Source organism: Panicum hallii, chromosome 6 (assembly GCF_002211085.1).
Source record: "Panicum hallii strain FIL2 chromosome 6, PHallii_v3.1, whole genome shotgun sequence".
NCBI lineage: Eukaryota > Viridiplantae > Streptophyta > Magnoliopsida > Poales > Poaceae > Panicum > Panicum hallii.
In genome coordinates this window covers 2,266,041-2,285,945 of record NC_038047.1, presented here as the reverse complement: position 1 = coordinate 2,285,945, position 19,905 = coordinate 2,266,041, and the positions used below count along the sequence as shown (strand labels likewise).

The window sequence follows — 19,905 nt, the reverse complement described above, 5'->3', positions numbered from 1 at the left end:
GGGCGCGAACGCGCCCAGGCGGAGCGCGCACGGGCAGCGCAGCGCGGAGGGGGGGTGCTCACCCGCAGCGCGGACGAGCGAGGCGGGGCGGCGGAGAGCAGGACGGCGGAGAGCGGCGGCGGCGGACGGGGGCGCGCGTCGGGAAGCGACGGCGGTGAAGGAAGGGAGCGGTTGAGGGCCGGGGTCGGGTGAGTAGGTGGAGGGGAGGGTGCGGGCGCGGCCAATCGGGCGGAGGTGGAGCGACGGCGGGGGATTGGGGCGGCGGCGGACGGCTCGGAGCGGAGGGAGAGGAAGGGGCGGGGGCGTGCGGTTTGAATGGGGAAGGAGGAAGAGGAAGCGGCGAGCGCGGGGGAGGAGAAAAGGCGCGGCGCGCAGGACACGAGGGGCGGCGGCGGCCACGCTGGACAAGCCAGCGGCCGCCGGCGTGCCGCGCCGCGCGGGCGCCCAACGGGCGGGCGCAGAGGCGCGGGCGGTGCGGAGGGGAGGCTGACGCGCGGGCCCAGGCGCGCGGAGGAGAGGGGAAAGAGGCAGACAGGTGGGGCCGGGAGGAAAGGGAGAAATAATAAAGCAACGGTTCAACTTACAAAATCTAAAACATGCATTTCCCGGGCTCCAAAATTCACCAATTTTTTACTGATGCTAGATTAAATCATCAAGAACACAATGCAACAACAAGATCATAAAGATCTAATATGTATTGCTCAGAAAAAATCAAACAACATTGCAGTTTTCAGATTTTCCAAGAATTTTATGGCTCGGGTTAGGCATCCAAAAATTGAATAAAAATATCTACAAGTCATCACTTGAAATCTAGTATTTGAATAAAATATTTGGGGGCACAGTCACATAGCAAATTTTAAACTTTCTTCCCAACATACACTCGAACAATGCAAGAAAAATTAAATAGCTCAATTCGAAAATATGCACATGATGCTTGATGATGCTTGGGTTATGCTCAAGATGATGTTGCTTAATTTTTAATCTCATGCTTTAAATTTTTGGGTCGTGACATATGACGGTGACGGTAGCCCGCACTCATCCTCTCTCTCAGGCTATCTCCAGCGAGAGCCGGTAAACGGTTCGCTACCGTATCAATAGAGGATACTGTAGCAAACGGACGCTCCAGCGGCAGCCTCCAAAGCGTGCGGTAAAATAGGGGAGGGGGACTGCGTCCCGCACAGAGGGAGTCAGGAGCGCCGTCCTCCATTCGCCTCGCCCTCCAGCGCATCTCCGGCAGCCCCTTCCGCGCGGCCGCGGGAAGAAACTGCCGGGACTGCGCGGGGCGGCGCGGGACGGCGCGGCAGCGGCGAGGGGCGGCGCGGCAGGGGAGGCGCCGGGCGCGGGGGAGGCGCCGGGCGCAGGGGAGGCGCGGAGGGGAGGCGCCGGGCGCCGGGCGCCGGGCGCGGAGGAGGAGGGGGCGGAGGGGGAGGCGCCGGGCGCGGAGGAGGAGGGGGCGGCGCGGGACGGCGCGGCAGCGGCGCGGGGCGGCGCGGCAGGGGAGGCGCCGGGCGCCGGGCGCGGAGGAGGAGGGGGCGGAGGAGGAGGAGGCGGCGGAGGAGAAGGGGCGGCAGGGGAGGCACGGAGGAGGAGGGGGCGGCGCGGGACGGCGCGGCAGCGGCGCGGGGCGGCGCGGCAGGGGAGGCGCCGGGCGCGGAGGAGGAGGGGCGGAGGAGGAGGAGGCGGCGGAGGAGGAGGGGCGGCAGGGGAGGCGCGGAGGAGGAGGGGGCGGCGCGGGACGGCGCGGCAGGGGAGGCGCCGGGCGCGGAGGAGGAGGAGGGGGGCGGGCGGAGGAGGAGGAGGAGGAGGGGGGCGGGACGGCGCGGCAGCGGCGCGGAGGAGGAGGAGGAGGAGGAGGGGGCGGGCGGCGCGGAGGAGGAGGGGGGGGGGGCGGGCGCGGCGGATGGGCGGAGGAGGAGGAGGAGGGGCGGGCGGAGGCAGAGGGGCGGGCGGAGGAGGAGGAGGAGGAGGAGGAGGAGGGGCGGGCGGAGGCAGAGGGGCGGGCGGAGGAGGAGGAGGGGGCGGGCGGCGCGGAGGAGGAGGAGGAGGAGGGGGCGGGCGGGCGGAGGGGGGGGGCCGGGCGGAGGCAGAGGAGGGGGGGGGCTGCGGGCGGTTGGAAAAAATAAAAAAAAATTGAGATTGTGGGGTATAGAGGATGCAAATAGAGGATATCGTTGGAGTTAGGTTTGGTATAGGGAATGAAATTGATATGAAGGATGGAAATAGGGGATGGAATTTAGAGGACATCACTGGAGATAGCCTCAGCGCACCTCCCTCGTTGAGTGGTGGGCCCAAGTCTATCGTGGCCCCGCGGGTAGCTAGTGAACCAAAGGTTTGGAAGGGGTGCGGACCAACTAAGCGTCATGCGTCATGCGCTTCGTCTTGCGAGCTACGGATGCTGCCGCTAGGAGCGAGAAGCCATCTCAGTGCCGTCGTCCTCACCGCGCTCGGCAGCCACGCCCTCCATCGAAGCTTAGTCCTGCTGCTCCGGCGCAGAGCCCTCCGTTAAGCTCGGTCGAGACGCGAGGGCCCCGCTAGCTGCCATCCGCCTGCCGCCGAGCCTTGCGTGTCCCGCTTCCGCTCACCCTGCGCGGGCCACACCGCCGGCCGCAGTTTCATCTAGCCGTCGAGCCACGGGGACCACGCCGCCGGCCGCCACTGCCCCACCCGGCCACCGAGGAGCGAGGCCGAATGTTCTAGTAGTTTATTTTTTTTCAAGAACATCAGGTTAATCAAAACCTACTCCGTTTTGCTACTTCCTCCGTGCTCCACGCGAAAGATCGATGCGTGTCGATCAGCGCTAGCACCGATGCACGCCGATGCACACTCTCCTCTCCACCCACGGGCGCGCAGAGGAAAAAACATGTGGAGCCCCGTGTCGGCATTTATCGCAGTGATCCATAACTCTTCCTGTCCCTCACCACACCTCTCTAACTCGCTGGAAGGTGGGCCAGGTATATTATAGCCCCACACGCCAGCAAAAAATAGCAAATGAATTGTGGCGGGTGGACAGAGATGCTAGTATATATGAAGCCCTGTATGCCATTTTGTTGTAGGAACTAGAAAAATGACACATGAAAGATCATGAAGGCGCTATGCATGAACTAATGTGTACTTTATCTGGTTCGACAATATAATCTAGATTTTAGATTTAATATTTAGTCTGTAACTCACACGCTTGGATGAAACCAGTGCGCATTATCCCCAAATTAAATTAAGGTTTTTTTTACATAACATAATAAAACTATTTCAGACGCTGCACCAACCAAGATCTCCAGATTAAGGTGAGAGGAGGATACCATCAGTCCCCGGTCGGCTGAGATGCCACAACATGACAACATACGAAGTTCAGATGCACATGTCTCTCTGCAGGGCAGTCCGAGAATCATTTGCATGTAGAGAGATATGGATCAGTGTATATATAGAGCGCACTTCCTCAAAAACCAATGAATGGTAGAGAGCTTCCTGGCTCATTTTTCTATTTCGTTAGGTTTCAAGACCGGTTTGTTTGGTGAGAGGAGAAAGGCAAGTAGCTATGGTGGCCATGAGCTAGTAGGATCTATTACGAATTTGAGACACTGGGAATGCAAAATACAGCTACAAGATGAAAGGAGGATGATGCACCACACATACATGAGTGCTGTACGTACGAGCACCTTGAGAAGAAAAATTCCCCTCTGCAGGCCATTATTTTCCTTAGCAGGCTCTTAGTAAGTCCTCCAAGAAAAATTGTGTCCAAGAATTCAGAGTTCCTATTTTGAGACTGACACCAGACTGACGTGAATTCAGAGTTCCTGTGAGTTTGTAACATAGCGAGTGCTCTCCAGTCTCCTAGAGCATTTGTTTGGTGAGAGATCGAAAATGAAAAAAAGATAAGAGAGTAGATATCATATCAGGCACGGATGCCATTACCTACTTGGGCAAGTGCTAACAACTACTATTAGGAATCACGATGATGTCGAGAACAAATTCACTTCCTAGTATGTTTCTCATCTCATCAGTAATTCAGTATGTGTCGAAAACGCACAAGCGCTCCACATTCATTGATTGATACGCCAAGAATATCTACGAGAAGATGAACCATATACCCAACCACTCCGAGTTGGTGCAGAAAATGTGATCTCAGATTAATAATGATAAGTTCTATAAGAACTAGATTTTAAGTATTTGATCTCAGATCCCCACATATTTTTCTAGAACCTGCATAAGGATTATTGAACAAACAATTTCTTGGCAATAAACCCATCACACTGACTACAGATAAATGCTGGGGACCATGCCAAATATCCAGTGTACTTATTTGCACAGAAGGTTTGCTCTAAAAATGGTGCACATAACGTAATTTCAACACCAAATTATAAAAGAATCTGCCAAAACTATGTCCAAAAAGAAAGTAAATAACTGCCATGTGCTGACAATTGATAACTTGGGGATTAATGAAGAAAATTGGGGCAAATCGATGAAAACAGAGGAATATTGCTAAATTAAGCCAAACTAATTAACAATATATTTACCCACAGATCATGACTTGCAAACTCGAAAGCTAAAATGAGCATTATATACTTTGCAAGAAACCACAACACCATTTTAGCAGCATAGGCTATTATCTAAGTATTAGATACACATCAATGGACGTTTAGGAGCAGAATCAAGTCACTTGACTGCAGGAATTAGTCCCCCTGACGACCCACCAGCAGGCCCTTTGCCATGGAAAGCAGATTGCCTCTCTGGTCTGCCAATCGGCTTTGGAGGCAAAGGGGAAGCAGGTACCCCACTGTTTGCATTTGAGTCATCACCCTTCAGGCTCAGTTCTGACATGTTGTAAAGATCTTTGACGTTTAACGGAGGCGTTGAGTGCACCGCCACGGGCTTGACAACCTCATGTGGAACTTGTGCTACACCTGGTGGCCCATAGTAAAAAGGAACATAACCGTAGCATGGTACTGGAACAAATGCAGGGTGGTAGTATGGAGGAGGAATCATCATTGGATAAAGATAGGGGGGTATGGCTTCTGGCATCACCACCCCTGCTTGTCCAGCACTTGAACTTGAGGCAACCGAGTCGTGTTCCATAGGCTGAGGTGTCGCGACTGGAACTGGAACTTGAACTGGCGGTGGAACTGAAGCAGGCGCTTCCACAGACACAGGAGGAGGTGCCACAGCAGCAGGAGATACCACAGGGGCAGGAAGGGCCGCAACAGACTGGGGATCATCTTGTTCTACTTCTTGTGAAGATGAACGCGAGAGCGGCAGCTGATCAGAAGACTGGCAGGAAAAACACAAAAAAAAAATATAAGCAAACGATAAATGAGGGGGGCCAAGGAAGAGGAGGAACATCCCATTACTATATACTACCCCATCACAACAATTCAAGAAGAGGACAAGTATACTAATATTAAAGAGAAAAGGAAAAGGCATAACTAAGTCAAGTGTGAGCATACAAAAACAATATAACCAATTGAAGCAGGCAAGCTCAAGCGACTGCACACTATTTATTGATGCAACAGGTACGACAAGAAAAAGAATGAACATGTGAACAGAGAACCGATGCAAGCATACAAAGCAGCTGCAAAAAAATATGTTACCAGGTGTAGAGAGAAAGAGTGAGAGAGATGCTCACATCATCAATCACCATATCGAAGAGGCTTGATCTCCTCTTTCTTCTATGCACATTCGTTTGGCGATTGAAATACTTCTGTGCATGGCTAGCAACTTGAGTAGGAGTCCTCGAAATAACGAAATTACGGGATATACCACGCCAATCACCCTTCCCTAACTTATTCAACCCAAGTAGAAATTTTTTGTGCTCATCTTCTGTCCATGCCTCACCTGTCACCAAAACAAAAACATGACATTTTAGCTTATACAAATTGGTACCAAACAATCATACGAAACATAGTGCAGGGTGGCCATGTCAACATGTCCATCATGATGGACGAGTAAGGTTGCATGACAACCATAAGTAAGAAAGCAACACTTCAACAGTATACAGAGGCACATAAGGGTACACCATCACACATGGTATGAATATGCAACCAGATAGATAATTAAGGAATTCAGTTTTGTTTTGTCTCATGTACCACAACGTTTGGTCAACCAAGTCACCTATGTAAAATGGCACCTGACTTGAATGGCAACGGCAAAAGCGCAAAACAGAAGCCCGGTTACACAATGTTCAAGCAGCACCAAATTAATCAGTTCCAACATGCAAATTGGATGACACAGTAAGTACATACTGAAAGAGAGAATAAACTTGAAACAAACCAAAATAGATTAAAGCAAAAACTGTGAACAAGAAGCATCAAAATGACCTCTTAACAACAAAATTCACTGACCTCACATTATTAGTCAACAGAAGCCATAAAAAACAATATATGTTTCAGCGACCAACTAAACCTTAATCTCCCCACAATTATACGTTCACAATCCGTACAGATAACAGAGCCCCTGAAAATTCAGAAACAGCACGACACCACCAAACCTCCCAAAATCCTCCAATCGAATCACGAACTGAAAGGCAACCGGATCGAATCACGAACTAAACGTCCAACAAAACGTGAACCCGTACGGTTCTCCTCGCCTCCCAACGATCACTTGGACGAACATCAAAACCGCATCATTTTTCGCACAGAAGGCCTATCTGCCCCCAAACAAGCACGAAATAAACAAGCACGAAATCTTCGAAAAAGATCCAATCTTTTTTACGCCCTAAATCAAGGATAAGGACAACAGAGATTCAGCAAAACCCCGGCCGGCCGCTCACCTCGCTTCTTGTGCGGGCGCTCCCCGTCGGAGCCGTAGCCCTCCTCCCTCCCGCCGCTGCCGCCCCCCTCCGCCGCGAGCTGCGCGAGGTTCCCCATGCTGGCGCTCTTCCGGATGGGCATGGGCTTGTCCCCGATGCGCACGCCGAAGAGCTTGACGGGCCGCGCCGTGCAGGTGCGCGCGTTGTGCCCGTGGTGCCCGCACTGCGAGCACCGCCTGGGCCCGTCGCCCCCTCCCGCGCCGCCGGCCGCCGCCGGGGCAGGCGGCGCCGCCGGAGGCACGCCGTCCCGCGTCATGGTGGGGAGAGGAGGAGGATTGGCTAGGGTTGGGGGTGGGTGGGATCTTTTTTTTTCCCTCTCCAGATTTTTTTTTTATCCTGTCCCGATTTCTTTTTCTCTTTTTATTCCTGGGCGCGGTGGGGCGTATTTATTTGGGGGCAGGGAAAAGGTAGCGTAGCTGGAAATTGTTTTCCAACGGGCGGAAGAAATTCTTTTTTAATGGACAAAATAAGGCGTTTGGATTTGGCTGGGATATGATACGGGAGGGGTTTTCCTTCTATTATATTAGTCATCGAGCCAGTCAAGAGATATAGGTTTTTTAATTGTTTTGGATTGGGTTAATTGATGAGCGTGTAATCTGGATGGTTCAAGTTTCTCTGTCCCAAAATATTTCGAATTTGAGTTATGTATACGTATGGAATTTGGGAAATTGAGTTCTGGTTTGAGTTTCTCTGTCAGCGCAGGATAGAATCATTGTCTCAATTTAGAGAAAGTCAGATTGGCTGCAGAGACCAGCTAGGTAAAAGTTTAATGATAGTGTGACCACCTCTTACATTAGATTAAAAAAAAAGAATAAACGTATTTGATTTTTCTTTAATTTTTAGACTAGATTGTCATTAGGTTTGTGTTGAAAGTAAAAGTACAGACCTTTTAAGTGGTTGGCTACATACCTATATGTTAGTTAGGTTTGTTCGGCCTGGTCCCACCCGTCCGATTAACAAGGGGAGGAACAAGCCAGCTCAGCAGTAACTTCACTGCATAGCTCAAGCAAAGCTCGAAAATAGGTTCAGGAGGTAAACAACAGAATTCTGTATTTTCTACTAATCGTTTGTCTAGCAATTAGAAATTACCGTGGCATCATTTCTTATTAGCTAGAAATGAAATATATATCCACTGTAATCATGGATAATTGTACTAGGATCCGAACCTCTCCGTAACCCTTGATAGGATATGATTCTGCGTGCCACTTGTAATAAGCTTTTGCCGGATTCCAAGCCGACTTGGCCGTTGTTGGATCTTGACTGTAATAAATAAATAAATAAATGTAAATCTTTGTTGCGAAGGTCAGGGCTACACGCACGAGTCCTCTGGCTGTTGCTTGACGGTGACGGTCTCTTTCTTATCCGGAGGCGCGATAAGCCCACCGGCCTTGTATTTTTCTCCGGTTGGGGAATTTGGGATGGCTCTAGCCTCCACTACCTAGCTCCTCCAAGAATCTAGTGACGATGACGTGACGTGCGCGCGCGCGTGAGTCACGAGGCAGCGTGGGCCGCACGACGCGGGGTCGCTGTCAGGCCCGGGCAGCGTCTGGTGAGCCCACCGGGCACGTCAGCACGTGACAGGGGACAGCGACAGCGGTGGGCCGAAAGCCCGTCGTCGTACTGAGGCCCAGTAGATTCGCGGGCCGACCGAGGTCGTAGAAGCCGACCACCGGGCCCGCTCTGCCTCCGCCACGCCGCGTCGCGTAGGCAGCAGCCCGGCGGCCGCGTCCCGTTGCTTTGCTTGCTTCGTCCGGAAGCAGGCCATGCCGCCGCCGTCCCCACAGTGGAGCAACGATTTTTTTAAAAAAAAAGTTAAAAAATTAAATTCGAAAAAGGTGAGCCGTTTTGAAAATTTTTGAAAAATGGGTGCCTCCCGCCCGATCAACGGGCGGGAGGCGTGGGGCCGAAGACCTCCCGCCCACCCAACAGGCGGGAGGTCCCAAAATTTTTCCCAGACCCCTCTCGAGCCTCTTCGCGGATAAGAAACTTTTCTTATTCGCGAAGAGGCCCCTAAGGCATCCCGCCCGCCCAACGGGCGGGATGTGCCCACTTTCTTATTATTTTTTGTTCGAATTTATGTTTTACAAACTATTTAAAATTCATACTTTTTCAAATACAAGATTTATTCGCCATACTCTTTTGTATACATATAAAATTTTAATTCAATTTTACGAAGAAGATTACTGTATCTAAAAATCATATGAAGATGGTTAAACGATAACGTTTTGCAACGTAGAATCCAAATATTACAATAGTACGATACATCAACCCATTAAAAATAAAATAGTATCATACAAAAAATAGTTTAAATATATAGAGTTCATCGAATCAGGAGTATCTACTCCGCCTGTCCCGGTCCTCGCGCTCTCTTGGTCTTCAGTCTTGAAGCATACGTGCGAGTGGCAGCAAACCAGCCTCACGTAACCTGTATATTTTGCATTATAGTTACAATTGTCGTACAAGCAATACATTCATTCTGTAAAAATATACAAAGTATCACCTGTCAAGCCACCGGTCGTCCAGGTGCAACAGCTCCTTTGCTACACGATGGCACAACTCGTGAAGCTGTTGCCCATCCACCGCTGTTAGGTATGACCTGTACCGTTCATCGGTGTTCGCGTCAAGAAGCTCCGGTGTCCGCGTCAAGAAGCTCCGGTGTCCGCGTCATATCTTCATGAAAAATATAACTACCCTAAGAAATATTTCTAAAAACTATTAAAAATACTAAAAACTATTCAAAATATAACTACCCTAAGAAATATTCCTAAAAACAATTAAAAATTCTAAAAACTATTCAAAATATAACTACTCTAAAAAATATTTCTAAAAACAATTGAAAATACTAAAAACTATTCAAAATATAACTACCCTAAGAAATATTTCTAAAAACTATTGAAAATACTAAAAACTATTCAAAATATAACTACCCTAAGAAATATTCTAAAACTATTGAAAATACTAAAAACTATTTAAAATATAACTATCCTAAAAAATAGTTCTAAAAACTATTAAAAATACTAAAATCTATTCAAAATATAACTATCCTAAAAAATATTTCTAAAAACTATTAAAAATACTAAAAACTATTCAAAATATAACTACCCTAAGAAATATTCCTAAAAACTATTAAAAATACTAAAAACTATTCAAAATATAACTATCTTAAGAAATATTTCCTAAATTATAGTTATTTTCAAATAATTATACGACTAGAATGAGAATATATCTCCAAACCAACGTGTGAACAGGGCTTCGCCACTTCCTCTCCTCTCTTCCTCTCCTCACTTTCTTTTTTTTCCTGATTTTTGCTGAATAATATGGAAATTAGGGGTAGGTGGGGGTTCATATAGTAGCGGTGGAACGTCCCGCCCGTTGGCGGGCGGGATGCCCCTCCGGGTACCAACGGGCGGGAAGAGGCCATCAGGAGGGGTCTAGGAAAAGTTTTGGGAACTCCCGCCCGTAGGATGGGCGGGAGGTCTCCGGCCCCACGCCTCCCGCTCGTGGATCCGGCGGGAGGCACCCATTTTTCGAAAACTTCCAAAATCGCACCCTTTTTCGAATTTAATTTTTTTTAAAAAGTCGTGGAGCAACAGCAACCAACCAGAGATTTAGGAAGCTTCGAGATGCTTCCCGGGGCACGTGGCCAGTATACGTAGAGCTGCTCAGGCCTCAGGCACCTTTCGTGGTGCGTCGATCGGGCCTTCCACTTACGAAATCAGGGGAAACCCAGGGGGCGTGGCGCGAAACAGCCACCGGTCAGTGTCGCCCACCCGCCCTCAAAGCCCGATCCACGCAGGCTGCTCGACGTCGACTCCACGCGACGCGACGCTTCCATCGATCGATCCCCACGCATCTCCCGGCTTTTTCACGACACGGGCTCCCCGCCCCCGCCTGCTCTGCTGCTTCCCTCTCCCCGGGCCGACCCCACCCCACCCCCACGCGCAGCCAGAGGAGAGCCGGCCATGGGCGGCGCCGACGACGCGGCGGTGCGCGCCGAGGAGTCCGTCTCGGGGGGCGTCGACGTCTGGAGCGACGCCGTCTCCTCGCACGCCCCGGACCACCTCCTCGTCATGGTCCACGGCATCCTCGGCAGGTAAAGTATACCACCTCTGCTCCCCCGGGGGACCCGGGATTTGTAGCTGATTCGAAGCCGGCTGCTGGGTTGCGCCGGTTCTGGAATACTAGATTGTAACGGATTGGTAGTTTCCTACGGAATGTGGAGCGGCGGTCGAGGGGGTTCCCTTCGTTAGTCGAGGCCGCGTTAGAGCTGGATGCCGAGCTCCTGCAATCCGGCTGCGGAGCTGGTGATTGCACTAACTACCTGAGCATTGCGCGTTGCGTTTTAATGCTGTGCTTTGGGAAGTGAAATCAGATGGTACATTTGGGCGGAATTTGTTCCGGAGCCTGCGATTGGGAGCAACCTCCCAAGGCTCTGCAGACACGGCATTGGCTCTAGCGTGCTGCCTTTTCGGCTTGCCGTAGTGTATGGAATTGGTCTGCTGGCTCACGACGCCAGCGTTTAGGCCAGCTGACAACTATCTTTCCTGCTCCCCTGGAAGAACCATTTCATAGGAAAGCAGGTCGCTTTTCTCTACGCTAGACATTTTATTTAGTGTACTCTGCAAATAGAGCGAAATGTTCAACCCTTCCTTCAGGATTCAAAGCTGGCGTCATAGGCAAAAATCCGATGTTATGATGAATGAAAACAATAATGACCTAGTACTGCGCTAAGCTTCTATGGTTAATTACGCCAAACCCGAAATTTTCCCTGTGCAGTACCAGTATAGGCAGAGACAAAGATTCCTCTTTTATAAGGCACAAAGGAGGGAACTACTGTTTGGCATTGGTTAGAACCAAGCATATGCAAAGCTGCAAGCTATTTTGGTTACATTATCTGGTTGTTCTGTGTAGCTGAGAGACTGATCTTTTTCATTTATATATGGTGCTCACGTGCAGTGGACATGTTTCTAGTTACATTTCTCTTTTTTTTTGTATCTTTATTCACTTTGTTCTTTTTCTTTGAACAGCACTGCTGATTGGCAGTATGGAGCTAATGAATTTGTAAAGCAACTACCTGATGATGTAATTGTGCACTGTAAGTTGTGCCACTCTGTACTATCCATTACCATGTTCATTTTTCTATTACCTTTTTTTTCTTCAGTTTCTTATTTCTATGAATATGCTTGTGTTTGTTTTGTTTAAAACAGATTTTACTATGAAAATAGCAAATGTAATGCGTTGTTGTCTGTAGTTGAATAAACTGTTTCTAGCTTTGCTTCTTACTCGACCTATTGGTGATATGTTATTGGAGTAACAAAAACAGTGACACAAATATGCTGACATGTTGTCAACCTTTTGGCATCAGTGTTATTCTCAAATTAATGTAACTGATCGACTAATGAAAAGGATAGCTTTTTGACTGAGTACCGGACCCGGTTGTAGTTCTTTTTAGCTTTGTTCCATTCTTAACTGTGAGCAAGATTATGGCCGTGTCACCCAGAATGGTGTGATGTTATGTTTGTTGGTCGGATCTGCATGCAGCTTTTTTCCAACTGGATGCAGTCCTAGTTTAGAACCTCATTTTCCTCGTAAAGCAGATCCATTAGTTGAGAAAAAGGGTATATGTTTGAAATGTAGTTGATTGTTACTCAATTTTACCACTGCCAGCTTATATTTGTCAGTGCTTCATCTCATTATACAGAAGAACTAATAAACTTGAGAAACCACGTTTATCATGAGAGTACCTGAAAGATCAATACTACTAACTACTGTTATGTATTTATGTTCTACATCTTCTTCCTCTACTCATTGATCCTCACAATTCTGAAGAGTCATCCACAGACTTTCAGTACTGCTATGTAATTACCATAGCTTAATGTAAATTGATCCCTTCCTGAATTTGTAATTTGAAGGAGGCTGTGAGATTGGTTAGTCTGTTGATCTACCTTGTGGTATGCAGGCTTATTTGTTCCATTTTACAGGTAGTGAAAAAAATGCATCAATGTTGACTCTAGATGGAGTTGACGTCATGGGGGAACGCTTAGCTGATGAGGTAAATATCGCAGGCAGTTAATGCGTTGATAATTAAAATATGTACAGGCTAACTATTGCTCCATAGTAATTTTCTATTACAATTTTATTCTGCTTCAAACCATTCGCTTGTACAATCCCTGTTGTTTGAACACAAAAGTACAAGTCTAGATGTTCACATGCATTCTTCTCTTACTCAGGTGCTTGATGTAATTAGTCGGAGGCCAGAACTCACCAAAATTTCTTTTCTTGCACACTCCGTTGGAGGATTAGCCGCAAGATATGCAATCGCAAAACTTTACAGACACCCAAACGCCGGATCTGATGAAAATACTAAAGGAACTATCTGCGGGTTGGAAGCAATTAACTTTATTACTGTAGCAACGCCTCACCTTGGTTCACGAGGAAACAAACAGGTTCAACTTTTGCCTGCCTCTTTTCAATGATCTACATGTCTCTAGACTCTAATTTGTTTTACCAGGAAGATGATACTTGAAAGCTGATATTATATCCATCTTTTGAAGCAACTGAAGAACCATTTTCTCTCCTCTATTATTCCAATTTTCTGTGAAGAAAAGTTGGGTGTTTCTTTTAATGTTCCATGCATCAAGAGTCTGACTAGAAGGTAGAATATGTGTAGAAATCGTGGATGCTACCCTTTTATTTTTCACTGACATCAGAGCATCTGAAAAGGGAAGGGTCGTACAGAGATTGCTATAACCCTCCAGACGTTCAATGAAGAGAAAAACAAAATCCTTTCATTTACTGCAAAAACTCAATACAGTCGTTGCCAGGCTTCTTGGCTCTTCTGCTTACAACCACTAAAAACTAAAAGATTCCAAAATGCCACCTTTTTTTCGTACCTAACTTGCTTGGAGTAATCTTTCTGAATTATGTAACTGGAGATCTCATCAGATTTGTATACAAATTAGGTCCCCCTCCTGTTTGGATCCCTTGCAATGGAAAAGGTTGCTTGCCGGGTTGTCCATTGGATATTTAGGAGAACTGGTAAACATCTCTTTCTAACTGACGATGATGAAGGGCAGCCACCACTGCTTCAGCGTATGGTTGAAGATCATGACGATCTCTACTTTATGTAAGGTTTATCTTGCTTTTGGTTTGTTTTTCATTTTTATTCTATTTCTAGTCCTAATAGTATATTGTTTAATTTTGCCTTGCCTATTCTGTGATAACTATACTAATGATGCTGTACATGCACCTTTTATAGATCTGCTTTGCGAGCATTTAAGCGGCGAGTGGTGTACGCAAATGCTGACTGTGATCGTATCCTTATTATTTGGTAATTACAATTTTCTTTGTGGTATTCGTTCTGTTTGTTTTATTATTGCATACACTTGGCTAGTCTTCTTTAATGCACAAAATCAGATATTGTTGGCTGGCGAACATCATCTATTAGGAGAAACACTGAGCTGCCTGAGGTATTCTTACTGACTTCCTATTTCTGTTAACAACTAGGAAGGACTATGGAGTTCTTTATAGCACCATTCTCATAAAGAAAGGATTCTTTTACTTCCTCTGATCTGCAGTTGGCGGTATCGTCATCTGAGAAGTACCCCCACATTGTACATGAGGAGTACTCAGAAGGAACTGATGATGAGAAGTGCCAAGATTCCATGACAGACTGTAATTTGGACATTCTTGAAGGTAAGTTTATAGCGTTGCATGGATAATACTATTTTGTTTCTGTATTTCAAGAAACCATATTGTTTTCTATTTCTTTTCTATTATGAGTAAATGATACTTCAGTGCTGTGTGGAAAAGGTGATCTTGTTTCCTTAGCCTTTAAAAAAAGCGGTTTTCCTTATTATAGATTTGAGCAAACAAGCTTACCAGAGTAGTCTTGACCACAGTGAGGCAGCGAGCCACCCTGTTATTAAATTTATATTAGTGTGGCATTTTTGTCTTGACGTGGCACAATTTATCAGTAGTTTTCTTTTCAATGGGACAATGACGTGGCACCTAAAACTGTTGTCATAGTTTTGCTAATTTATCCCCATAACATGTGAATGAGCCCGACCTGAGCACCATATGAACTGCTGGGATATTTGACATGGTGGTTGGCACGCTGCGTATGGAAATGTTTTGATTCGTGAGTTTCCGCATATCTAGCAACAATGGTAGGGCATTGATACGAAATTCCTAGGGTAGTTGGTCTATTTGTCATATCATGAGGCTTGCCTGTACTGTTGAAGTGTAGTGCATGTGTCGTAGTTTTGAGACTTGGAAGTGAAGTCTGGAATCAGTCAGTTCGTGGAAGCTGTCGTTCTTGTTAGTTGATTGAAATTGTTTGCACGGTCCTCTGTGACCCTTAAGAAAGCATTCCATTGATTCACATAGGCAAGTAACAAGATTCGTCTTAGCTTTAGGTACAGCAATCCGTGTTTTCTCACTACATCATTGTTTTTATTTGATATCATGTGTTATTGACTTCTGGATGTAGAAGTTAGGACCCTGAACCCTAGTCATAACTAATTAGCAAGCAGGCCTGTGGTTTCAAAGCCAATAGTTTCATGACCTGAATTCAACCTTTGACTGGATGGCTGCAATCCTGGTGGCGCATTGTAAAGTCCGTATTGGTCCTATGTTTCTCACCATGTTGCTTGCAGAAATTTTTTTGTTTATATAACATTGGACCTGGAACCTAGTTAAAGACCAAGGCCAGGGGAGTCGCCTTTCTATTTTTCCCTTCCTTTGTTGTAATTGACAGTGGTTTTTTGTTATCTAATATTGTGTTGAAATACTTTTGATGTGCTTGTACGTTTCTTGTAGTTGTAATCTTTTCTATGACACGAAACAGTTGTGTAACAAGAAACTATAATGTAACTAAAAAAGGTTTACAGCATGATGAACCAACAGAGCAGAGTGTATATGCAGCACAAAAGCATGGTTAGATATATACTTGGACCCCAGCCTAATGTGCATGGCTATTTATTGCTGTTACAAAACATAAGCTTAGGAGGATTTTTGGAGCTGACATCTTAGCAGTTAGCCAAGTCCAGTTTATTTGTGTGAAAAATCCGCACCGCTGTTTTTCTTGGAGCAATTGGAATTGTAGCGTCATGTGTCTACTAATAGTTTCCTGACCGTGTCATCCTGCAGAGAAAATGGTGACGGGGCTTCGGAGAGTCTCATGGGAGAAAGTTGATGTCAGCTTCCACTCGAGCATAACGAGCTTCGCGGCGCACAGCATCATTCAGGTTTCTGACCAGCTTTGATTCCTTGGACAATTATATGATGCAAGGCTAACAAATTCCCTAAACCTTTTTCCTCCTCTTGGTACCACGGCAGGTGAAGTACGCGTTCATGAACGACGGCGCCGATGTGATACAGCACATAATAGACCACTTCCAACTCTGAGGAGAAATGGAGAATCCCCCCCAACCCATGGTAGAGTAAGTTTTTTCCCCCTTGACGCGCTGTCCGTGCGTGCTGATCCAAGAGCGGCCGCACGGCGGAGCGCGGACCTGCCGAGCGCTGCAGAGGGCTGGTCGCCTCATCATAGCATAAATTAGATTCAGCAGATGGTTGGTTTGTGTGTCGTGTAAGGATGTGTTGACACTGTACATAATAGCAGTACCCGCGCGGGGGGGGGGGGGGGGGGGGGGGCGGGGGAGGGAACAGCAGATGCACTTTTTTTTTGTTTTGATGTAAGAACAGTAGTACATGTGCATTATGCCAGCGGAGAAAGATCAGTCAAAATGGCCCTTTCATGCAGTCATGCTGGCTGTACTTTGTTCTCGCAATCTCGTTCTGTCTGAAGAAGAGGAAAAAGAAACCGGTGCCAGTTTACGTGCACATGGAAAGGAAAGCTGGCCGGTCTGGTCGCAGCAGGCAGGACGCAGCTCATCACAGGGTCCGTGCGTCCCCGGTCAAGGGCCTGCTCCGGCGTACTAGCAGTGGTTCCGTGCGATCCGTGCGTTCACAAACAAAAGACAAAAGAAAAGGTAGTCTGGACCGTGGATCCGGTGCTCTGAGACGGCTGGAGAGAAAAGGACGCTGACCCGGGGACGGAAGCACAGGGTGGCGCACTACCGCCGACATGCCCGCGCCGGCGCGCCCTGCCGAGAGAGCCCGAGAATTCCTTCCTTGCCGGCGTGCCACGCGACGTGTCGCCGGCGCGGCCCCGAGTCCAGGTGTTGGTGTACCACCACGCGCTCGGCCGGCACGAGCCGGGCAGTCGCGTCGTTCCTACTGAGTCCCCCACCCTCCTCTGACTCGCGGTACGTTGACAAAACGCACGCCGCGGCGCCGACGACCACGACGGCGCGTGGCGACGGACCGGCCGGCGCTGGGTCCGGCAGGTAAAAGCGATGGACGGCGGTGGACGCAGCACGTGTGCGCGGGGTGTGTACGTGCCAGGGCGCGCCGACGGACCCGACGCTGCCGCCGGCCGCCAGTGCGAGGTCAAGCCGGGCGGAATATGCAAGCAAGCTAAGGCCCGCCGGCCGGGGACGGGAGCCGAGCGCTTCTCGGTCCGCCGGCGTCGGCAGTAGGTCATGCTCGTCGGTACGTACAAAAGTTTGCGTCCGTCCAGATGGGCCGGTCGTTTTGCTTTTATTTTCGACAAAACCTTTTCCGACCGTCTGAGTACTTCGCCGTGCCGTCGCATCCGATGGCTGCCGTTGCTCCACATCCCAACCTCCAGCTTCCCCGACTGATCGCCTCCTAGAATCCCAGATAGATGCCCTTTTTATGATTTCTCGTCCGCGCCAGATTAATTAGCCGTATACTACTTCCTCCATTCCAAAATTCCAAAATGCAAATCGTTTTGATTTTTCTAAATTTATAAAAAAATTTCTATGCACCTAGACATACAATATATCTAAATACATAGCAAATACTATTAATTTAAAAAATCAAAATGATTTATATTTTGAAACGGAGAGAATACCTTGTAAAAGTTTTCTTTCCTTGTTTCGTTCCTTGCTCCTTCACTTGTGACAGCGTGAGCACACGATTGATTGTGCTAATCGTTTGTCATTGGTCCGCTGATTCGCTACTCCCTCCGCATTCTAAATTTGGCTTGTCTAGATTCTTAACTTTTGTTATGCACTATGTATTAATAGCTAGAAAAACCAAAACTATCTACAATTTCTTCAAATGGAGGAATCAGCTAATATTTCCAATCCAATAGTTAGCGATCAAATATCATATTTTAAGGGGAAAAATCAAAACAAGGATTTTTTTTTTGCCAAAAGAGAAGTAGACAAGGCGATTACCGTGGTTGGTTTCTTCGTTCGTTGTGATAATCACCATACGGTTGTGGGCATGGAAGCCCCGAGCTCGAGAACCATGACGCCAACAGCCGCCTAGTCCCAGAGTCGTTAACTCTGCCGACTACCGGTCCCCTGCTGACCTCACGGCGGCGTCCACCTTGACCGGCGGGGCCGCCGGCGGTCGTCCTTGGTCTTCCGGCGGCCAACACCCAGGACAAGACAGACGCACTACCCCCTGCCCGGAGAGCGACGTTGCTGATTCTTCTTCTCCTTCTTCCTTTGGGCAGCAGAACCAATGCCATTGGCGGGCGGACCATTTCCATCTCCGATCCCAGCTGATTCATTCATTCGTGGCCTCAGTTTCATTGAGCGACCTGCCTGCCAGGCGCCCGTCGCCCTTGCACTGCACTGCACGGGGGTTCAGGAATTCAGGATCACTCTTAGTGCAACCACTGGCTGTGGATAATAAGCTCCCGCCCCGGAAGGCAACCTCGGTCATGTTCATGTCCCGGCAGCACACGGGAGCCGACCCAGTCTCTTCGGACTTACCGGGGTGATGCTGAAATAAAGCTACCTCAACTCACTCTTGTGAGGTTAGTTCCAATGGTGAAGTTTTATGGAGAGTTTTATAGTATTAATTTCTATCACGTCATCAATTTTGCTGATGCAGCAAGAAGAGAGAAGAAGGAAGTTTTACGGGATGAGAGAGGAGTTTCATCCCCGTAAAACTCAGCCGGTACAGTTATCTAATTATCAATCTTGATAATATTTATCGATCTTGGTAATTGTGCTATGAAATTATGCACTGGGACTGACCTAATCTCTTTCTTCCCCGGACTAATTAAGGCGATAGCAAATGTTGGATAACGAGGGCACGAAAGCGATCAACTTTTTGCATTAAATGCAAGTAGCCATTAAGGCTTCGATGACCTCGATCGAGCTTGACATTCCACTATCCTCACGCATTAGATCATGTTTGGACTCTCTTGTTAAAATTTAGTTGACTAAATTTAGCAACTTTGGATCCAAACAGATCCAGCTAAAATGTTGCTAAACTTTAGTTGGGGCCAAAAAAAAGTTTTAGTCATTAGTCAACCAAAAGTTGCTAAACTTTGCTAAAAGTAAGCAAATTCCAAAATACCCTAACATTTACTCCACCAGTGCAAGTTGGCATTACTAAATGAAGGGTACATGGTTATTTAGAAGGGTTTAGCCAAAGGATCCAAACAACCCCTGCTAAAGTTTAGCAACCTAAGCTTTAGCTAGTAAAAAAAATCTCCAAACTTTAGCAAGCTAAATTTTAGTTGCAGGAGATCAAATAGGGCCTTAGAGTGTTTCATTGTGCGATTCCTATGTATAAATAAGATATTGTTTAATAAGAATCTTTTCGTAGGGAAACAAAAGAATATGCTTTGTCATTTCAAACAGAGGGATGGAGTATTATGTAACACCATGACACTTTTTCCTAAGATCATGTGGGCCAGCCTAGAGGCTACAACCAGGCTAAGTTTCCGCTTATTGGATATCCTGATTTTTCCGTGCAGATTGTCGAGGTTGTCCCCATAGCTTGTGGCAAGGATTAGTTGTACCCTAAAAGGACTAGAACTAAATACTTTTTTCATTCGATTGTTAAATTTATGTGGATTTTATAACCTCTTTTCTTTAGAAGATGTTTTGAGATACAAAATTCCAATTTCTCCTTTGAAAACAATATTTTTTGTTTCAGTAGGAAATAAATTGATTTATGCGAAATTCTTGTGAAAATTCCAGCCTCTCCAAGCTAGGGCAAATGGTGCTGCACGGATAAACAGTTTCACCATGGAGTGAGCACGATTTAAC

The 19,905-nt window shown here is 47.4% G+C and overlaps 2 protein-coding genes across 2 annotated transcripts; one reads left to right on the top strand and one right to left on the bottom strand.

Moving 5' to 3' along the window:
• Nucleotides 1–4,451: 4,451 nt before the first annotated feature.
• LOC112896999 (transcription factor MYBS3-like) lies at nucleotides 4,452–7,090 on the bottom strand. The gene is made up of 3 exons (XM_025965158.1): nucleotides 6,761–7,090; nucleotides 5,618–5,826; nucleotides 4,452–5,262 (listed from the first exon to the last, which is right to left on the bottom strand). Exons 1-3 carry the CDS (start codon nucleotides 7,053–7,055, stop codon nucleotides 4,651–4,653), a joined length of 1,116 nt encoding a protein of 371 aa, XP_025820943.1. The 5' UTR covers nucleotides 7,056–7,090; the 3' UTR covers nucleotides 4,452–4,650.
• Nucleotides 7,091–10,533: 3,443 nt separating this feature from the next.
• LOC112897000 (putative lipase YOR059C) lies at nucleotides 10,534–16,460 on the top strand. The gene is made up of 10 exons (XM_025965159.1): nucleotides 10,534–10,892; nucleotides 11,827–11,894; nucleotides 12,781–12,851; nucleotides 13,030–13,245; nucleotides 13,762–13,925; nucleotides 14,058–14,113; nucleotides 14,216–14,268; nucleotides 14,377–14,494; nucleotides 15,950–16,047; nucleotides 16,139–16,460. The coding sequence occupies exons 1-10, from the start codon at nucleotides 10,762–10,764 to the stop codon at nucleotides 16,205–16,207; spliced, it is 1,044 nt and encodes a 347-aa protein (XP_025820944.1). The 5' UTR covers nucleotides 10,534–10,761; the 3' UTR covers nucleotides 16,208–16,460.
• The last annotated feature ends 3,445 nt before the right edge of the window (nucleotides 16,461–19,905 follow it).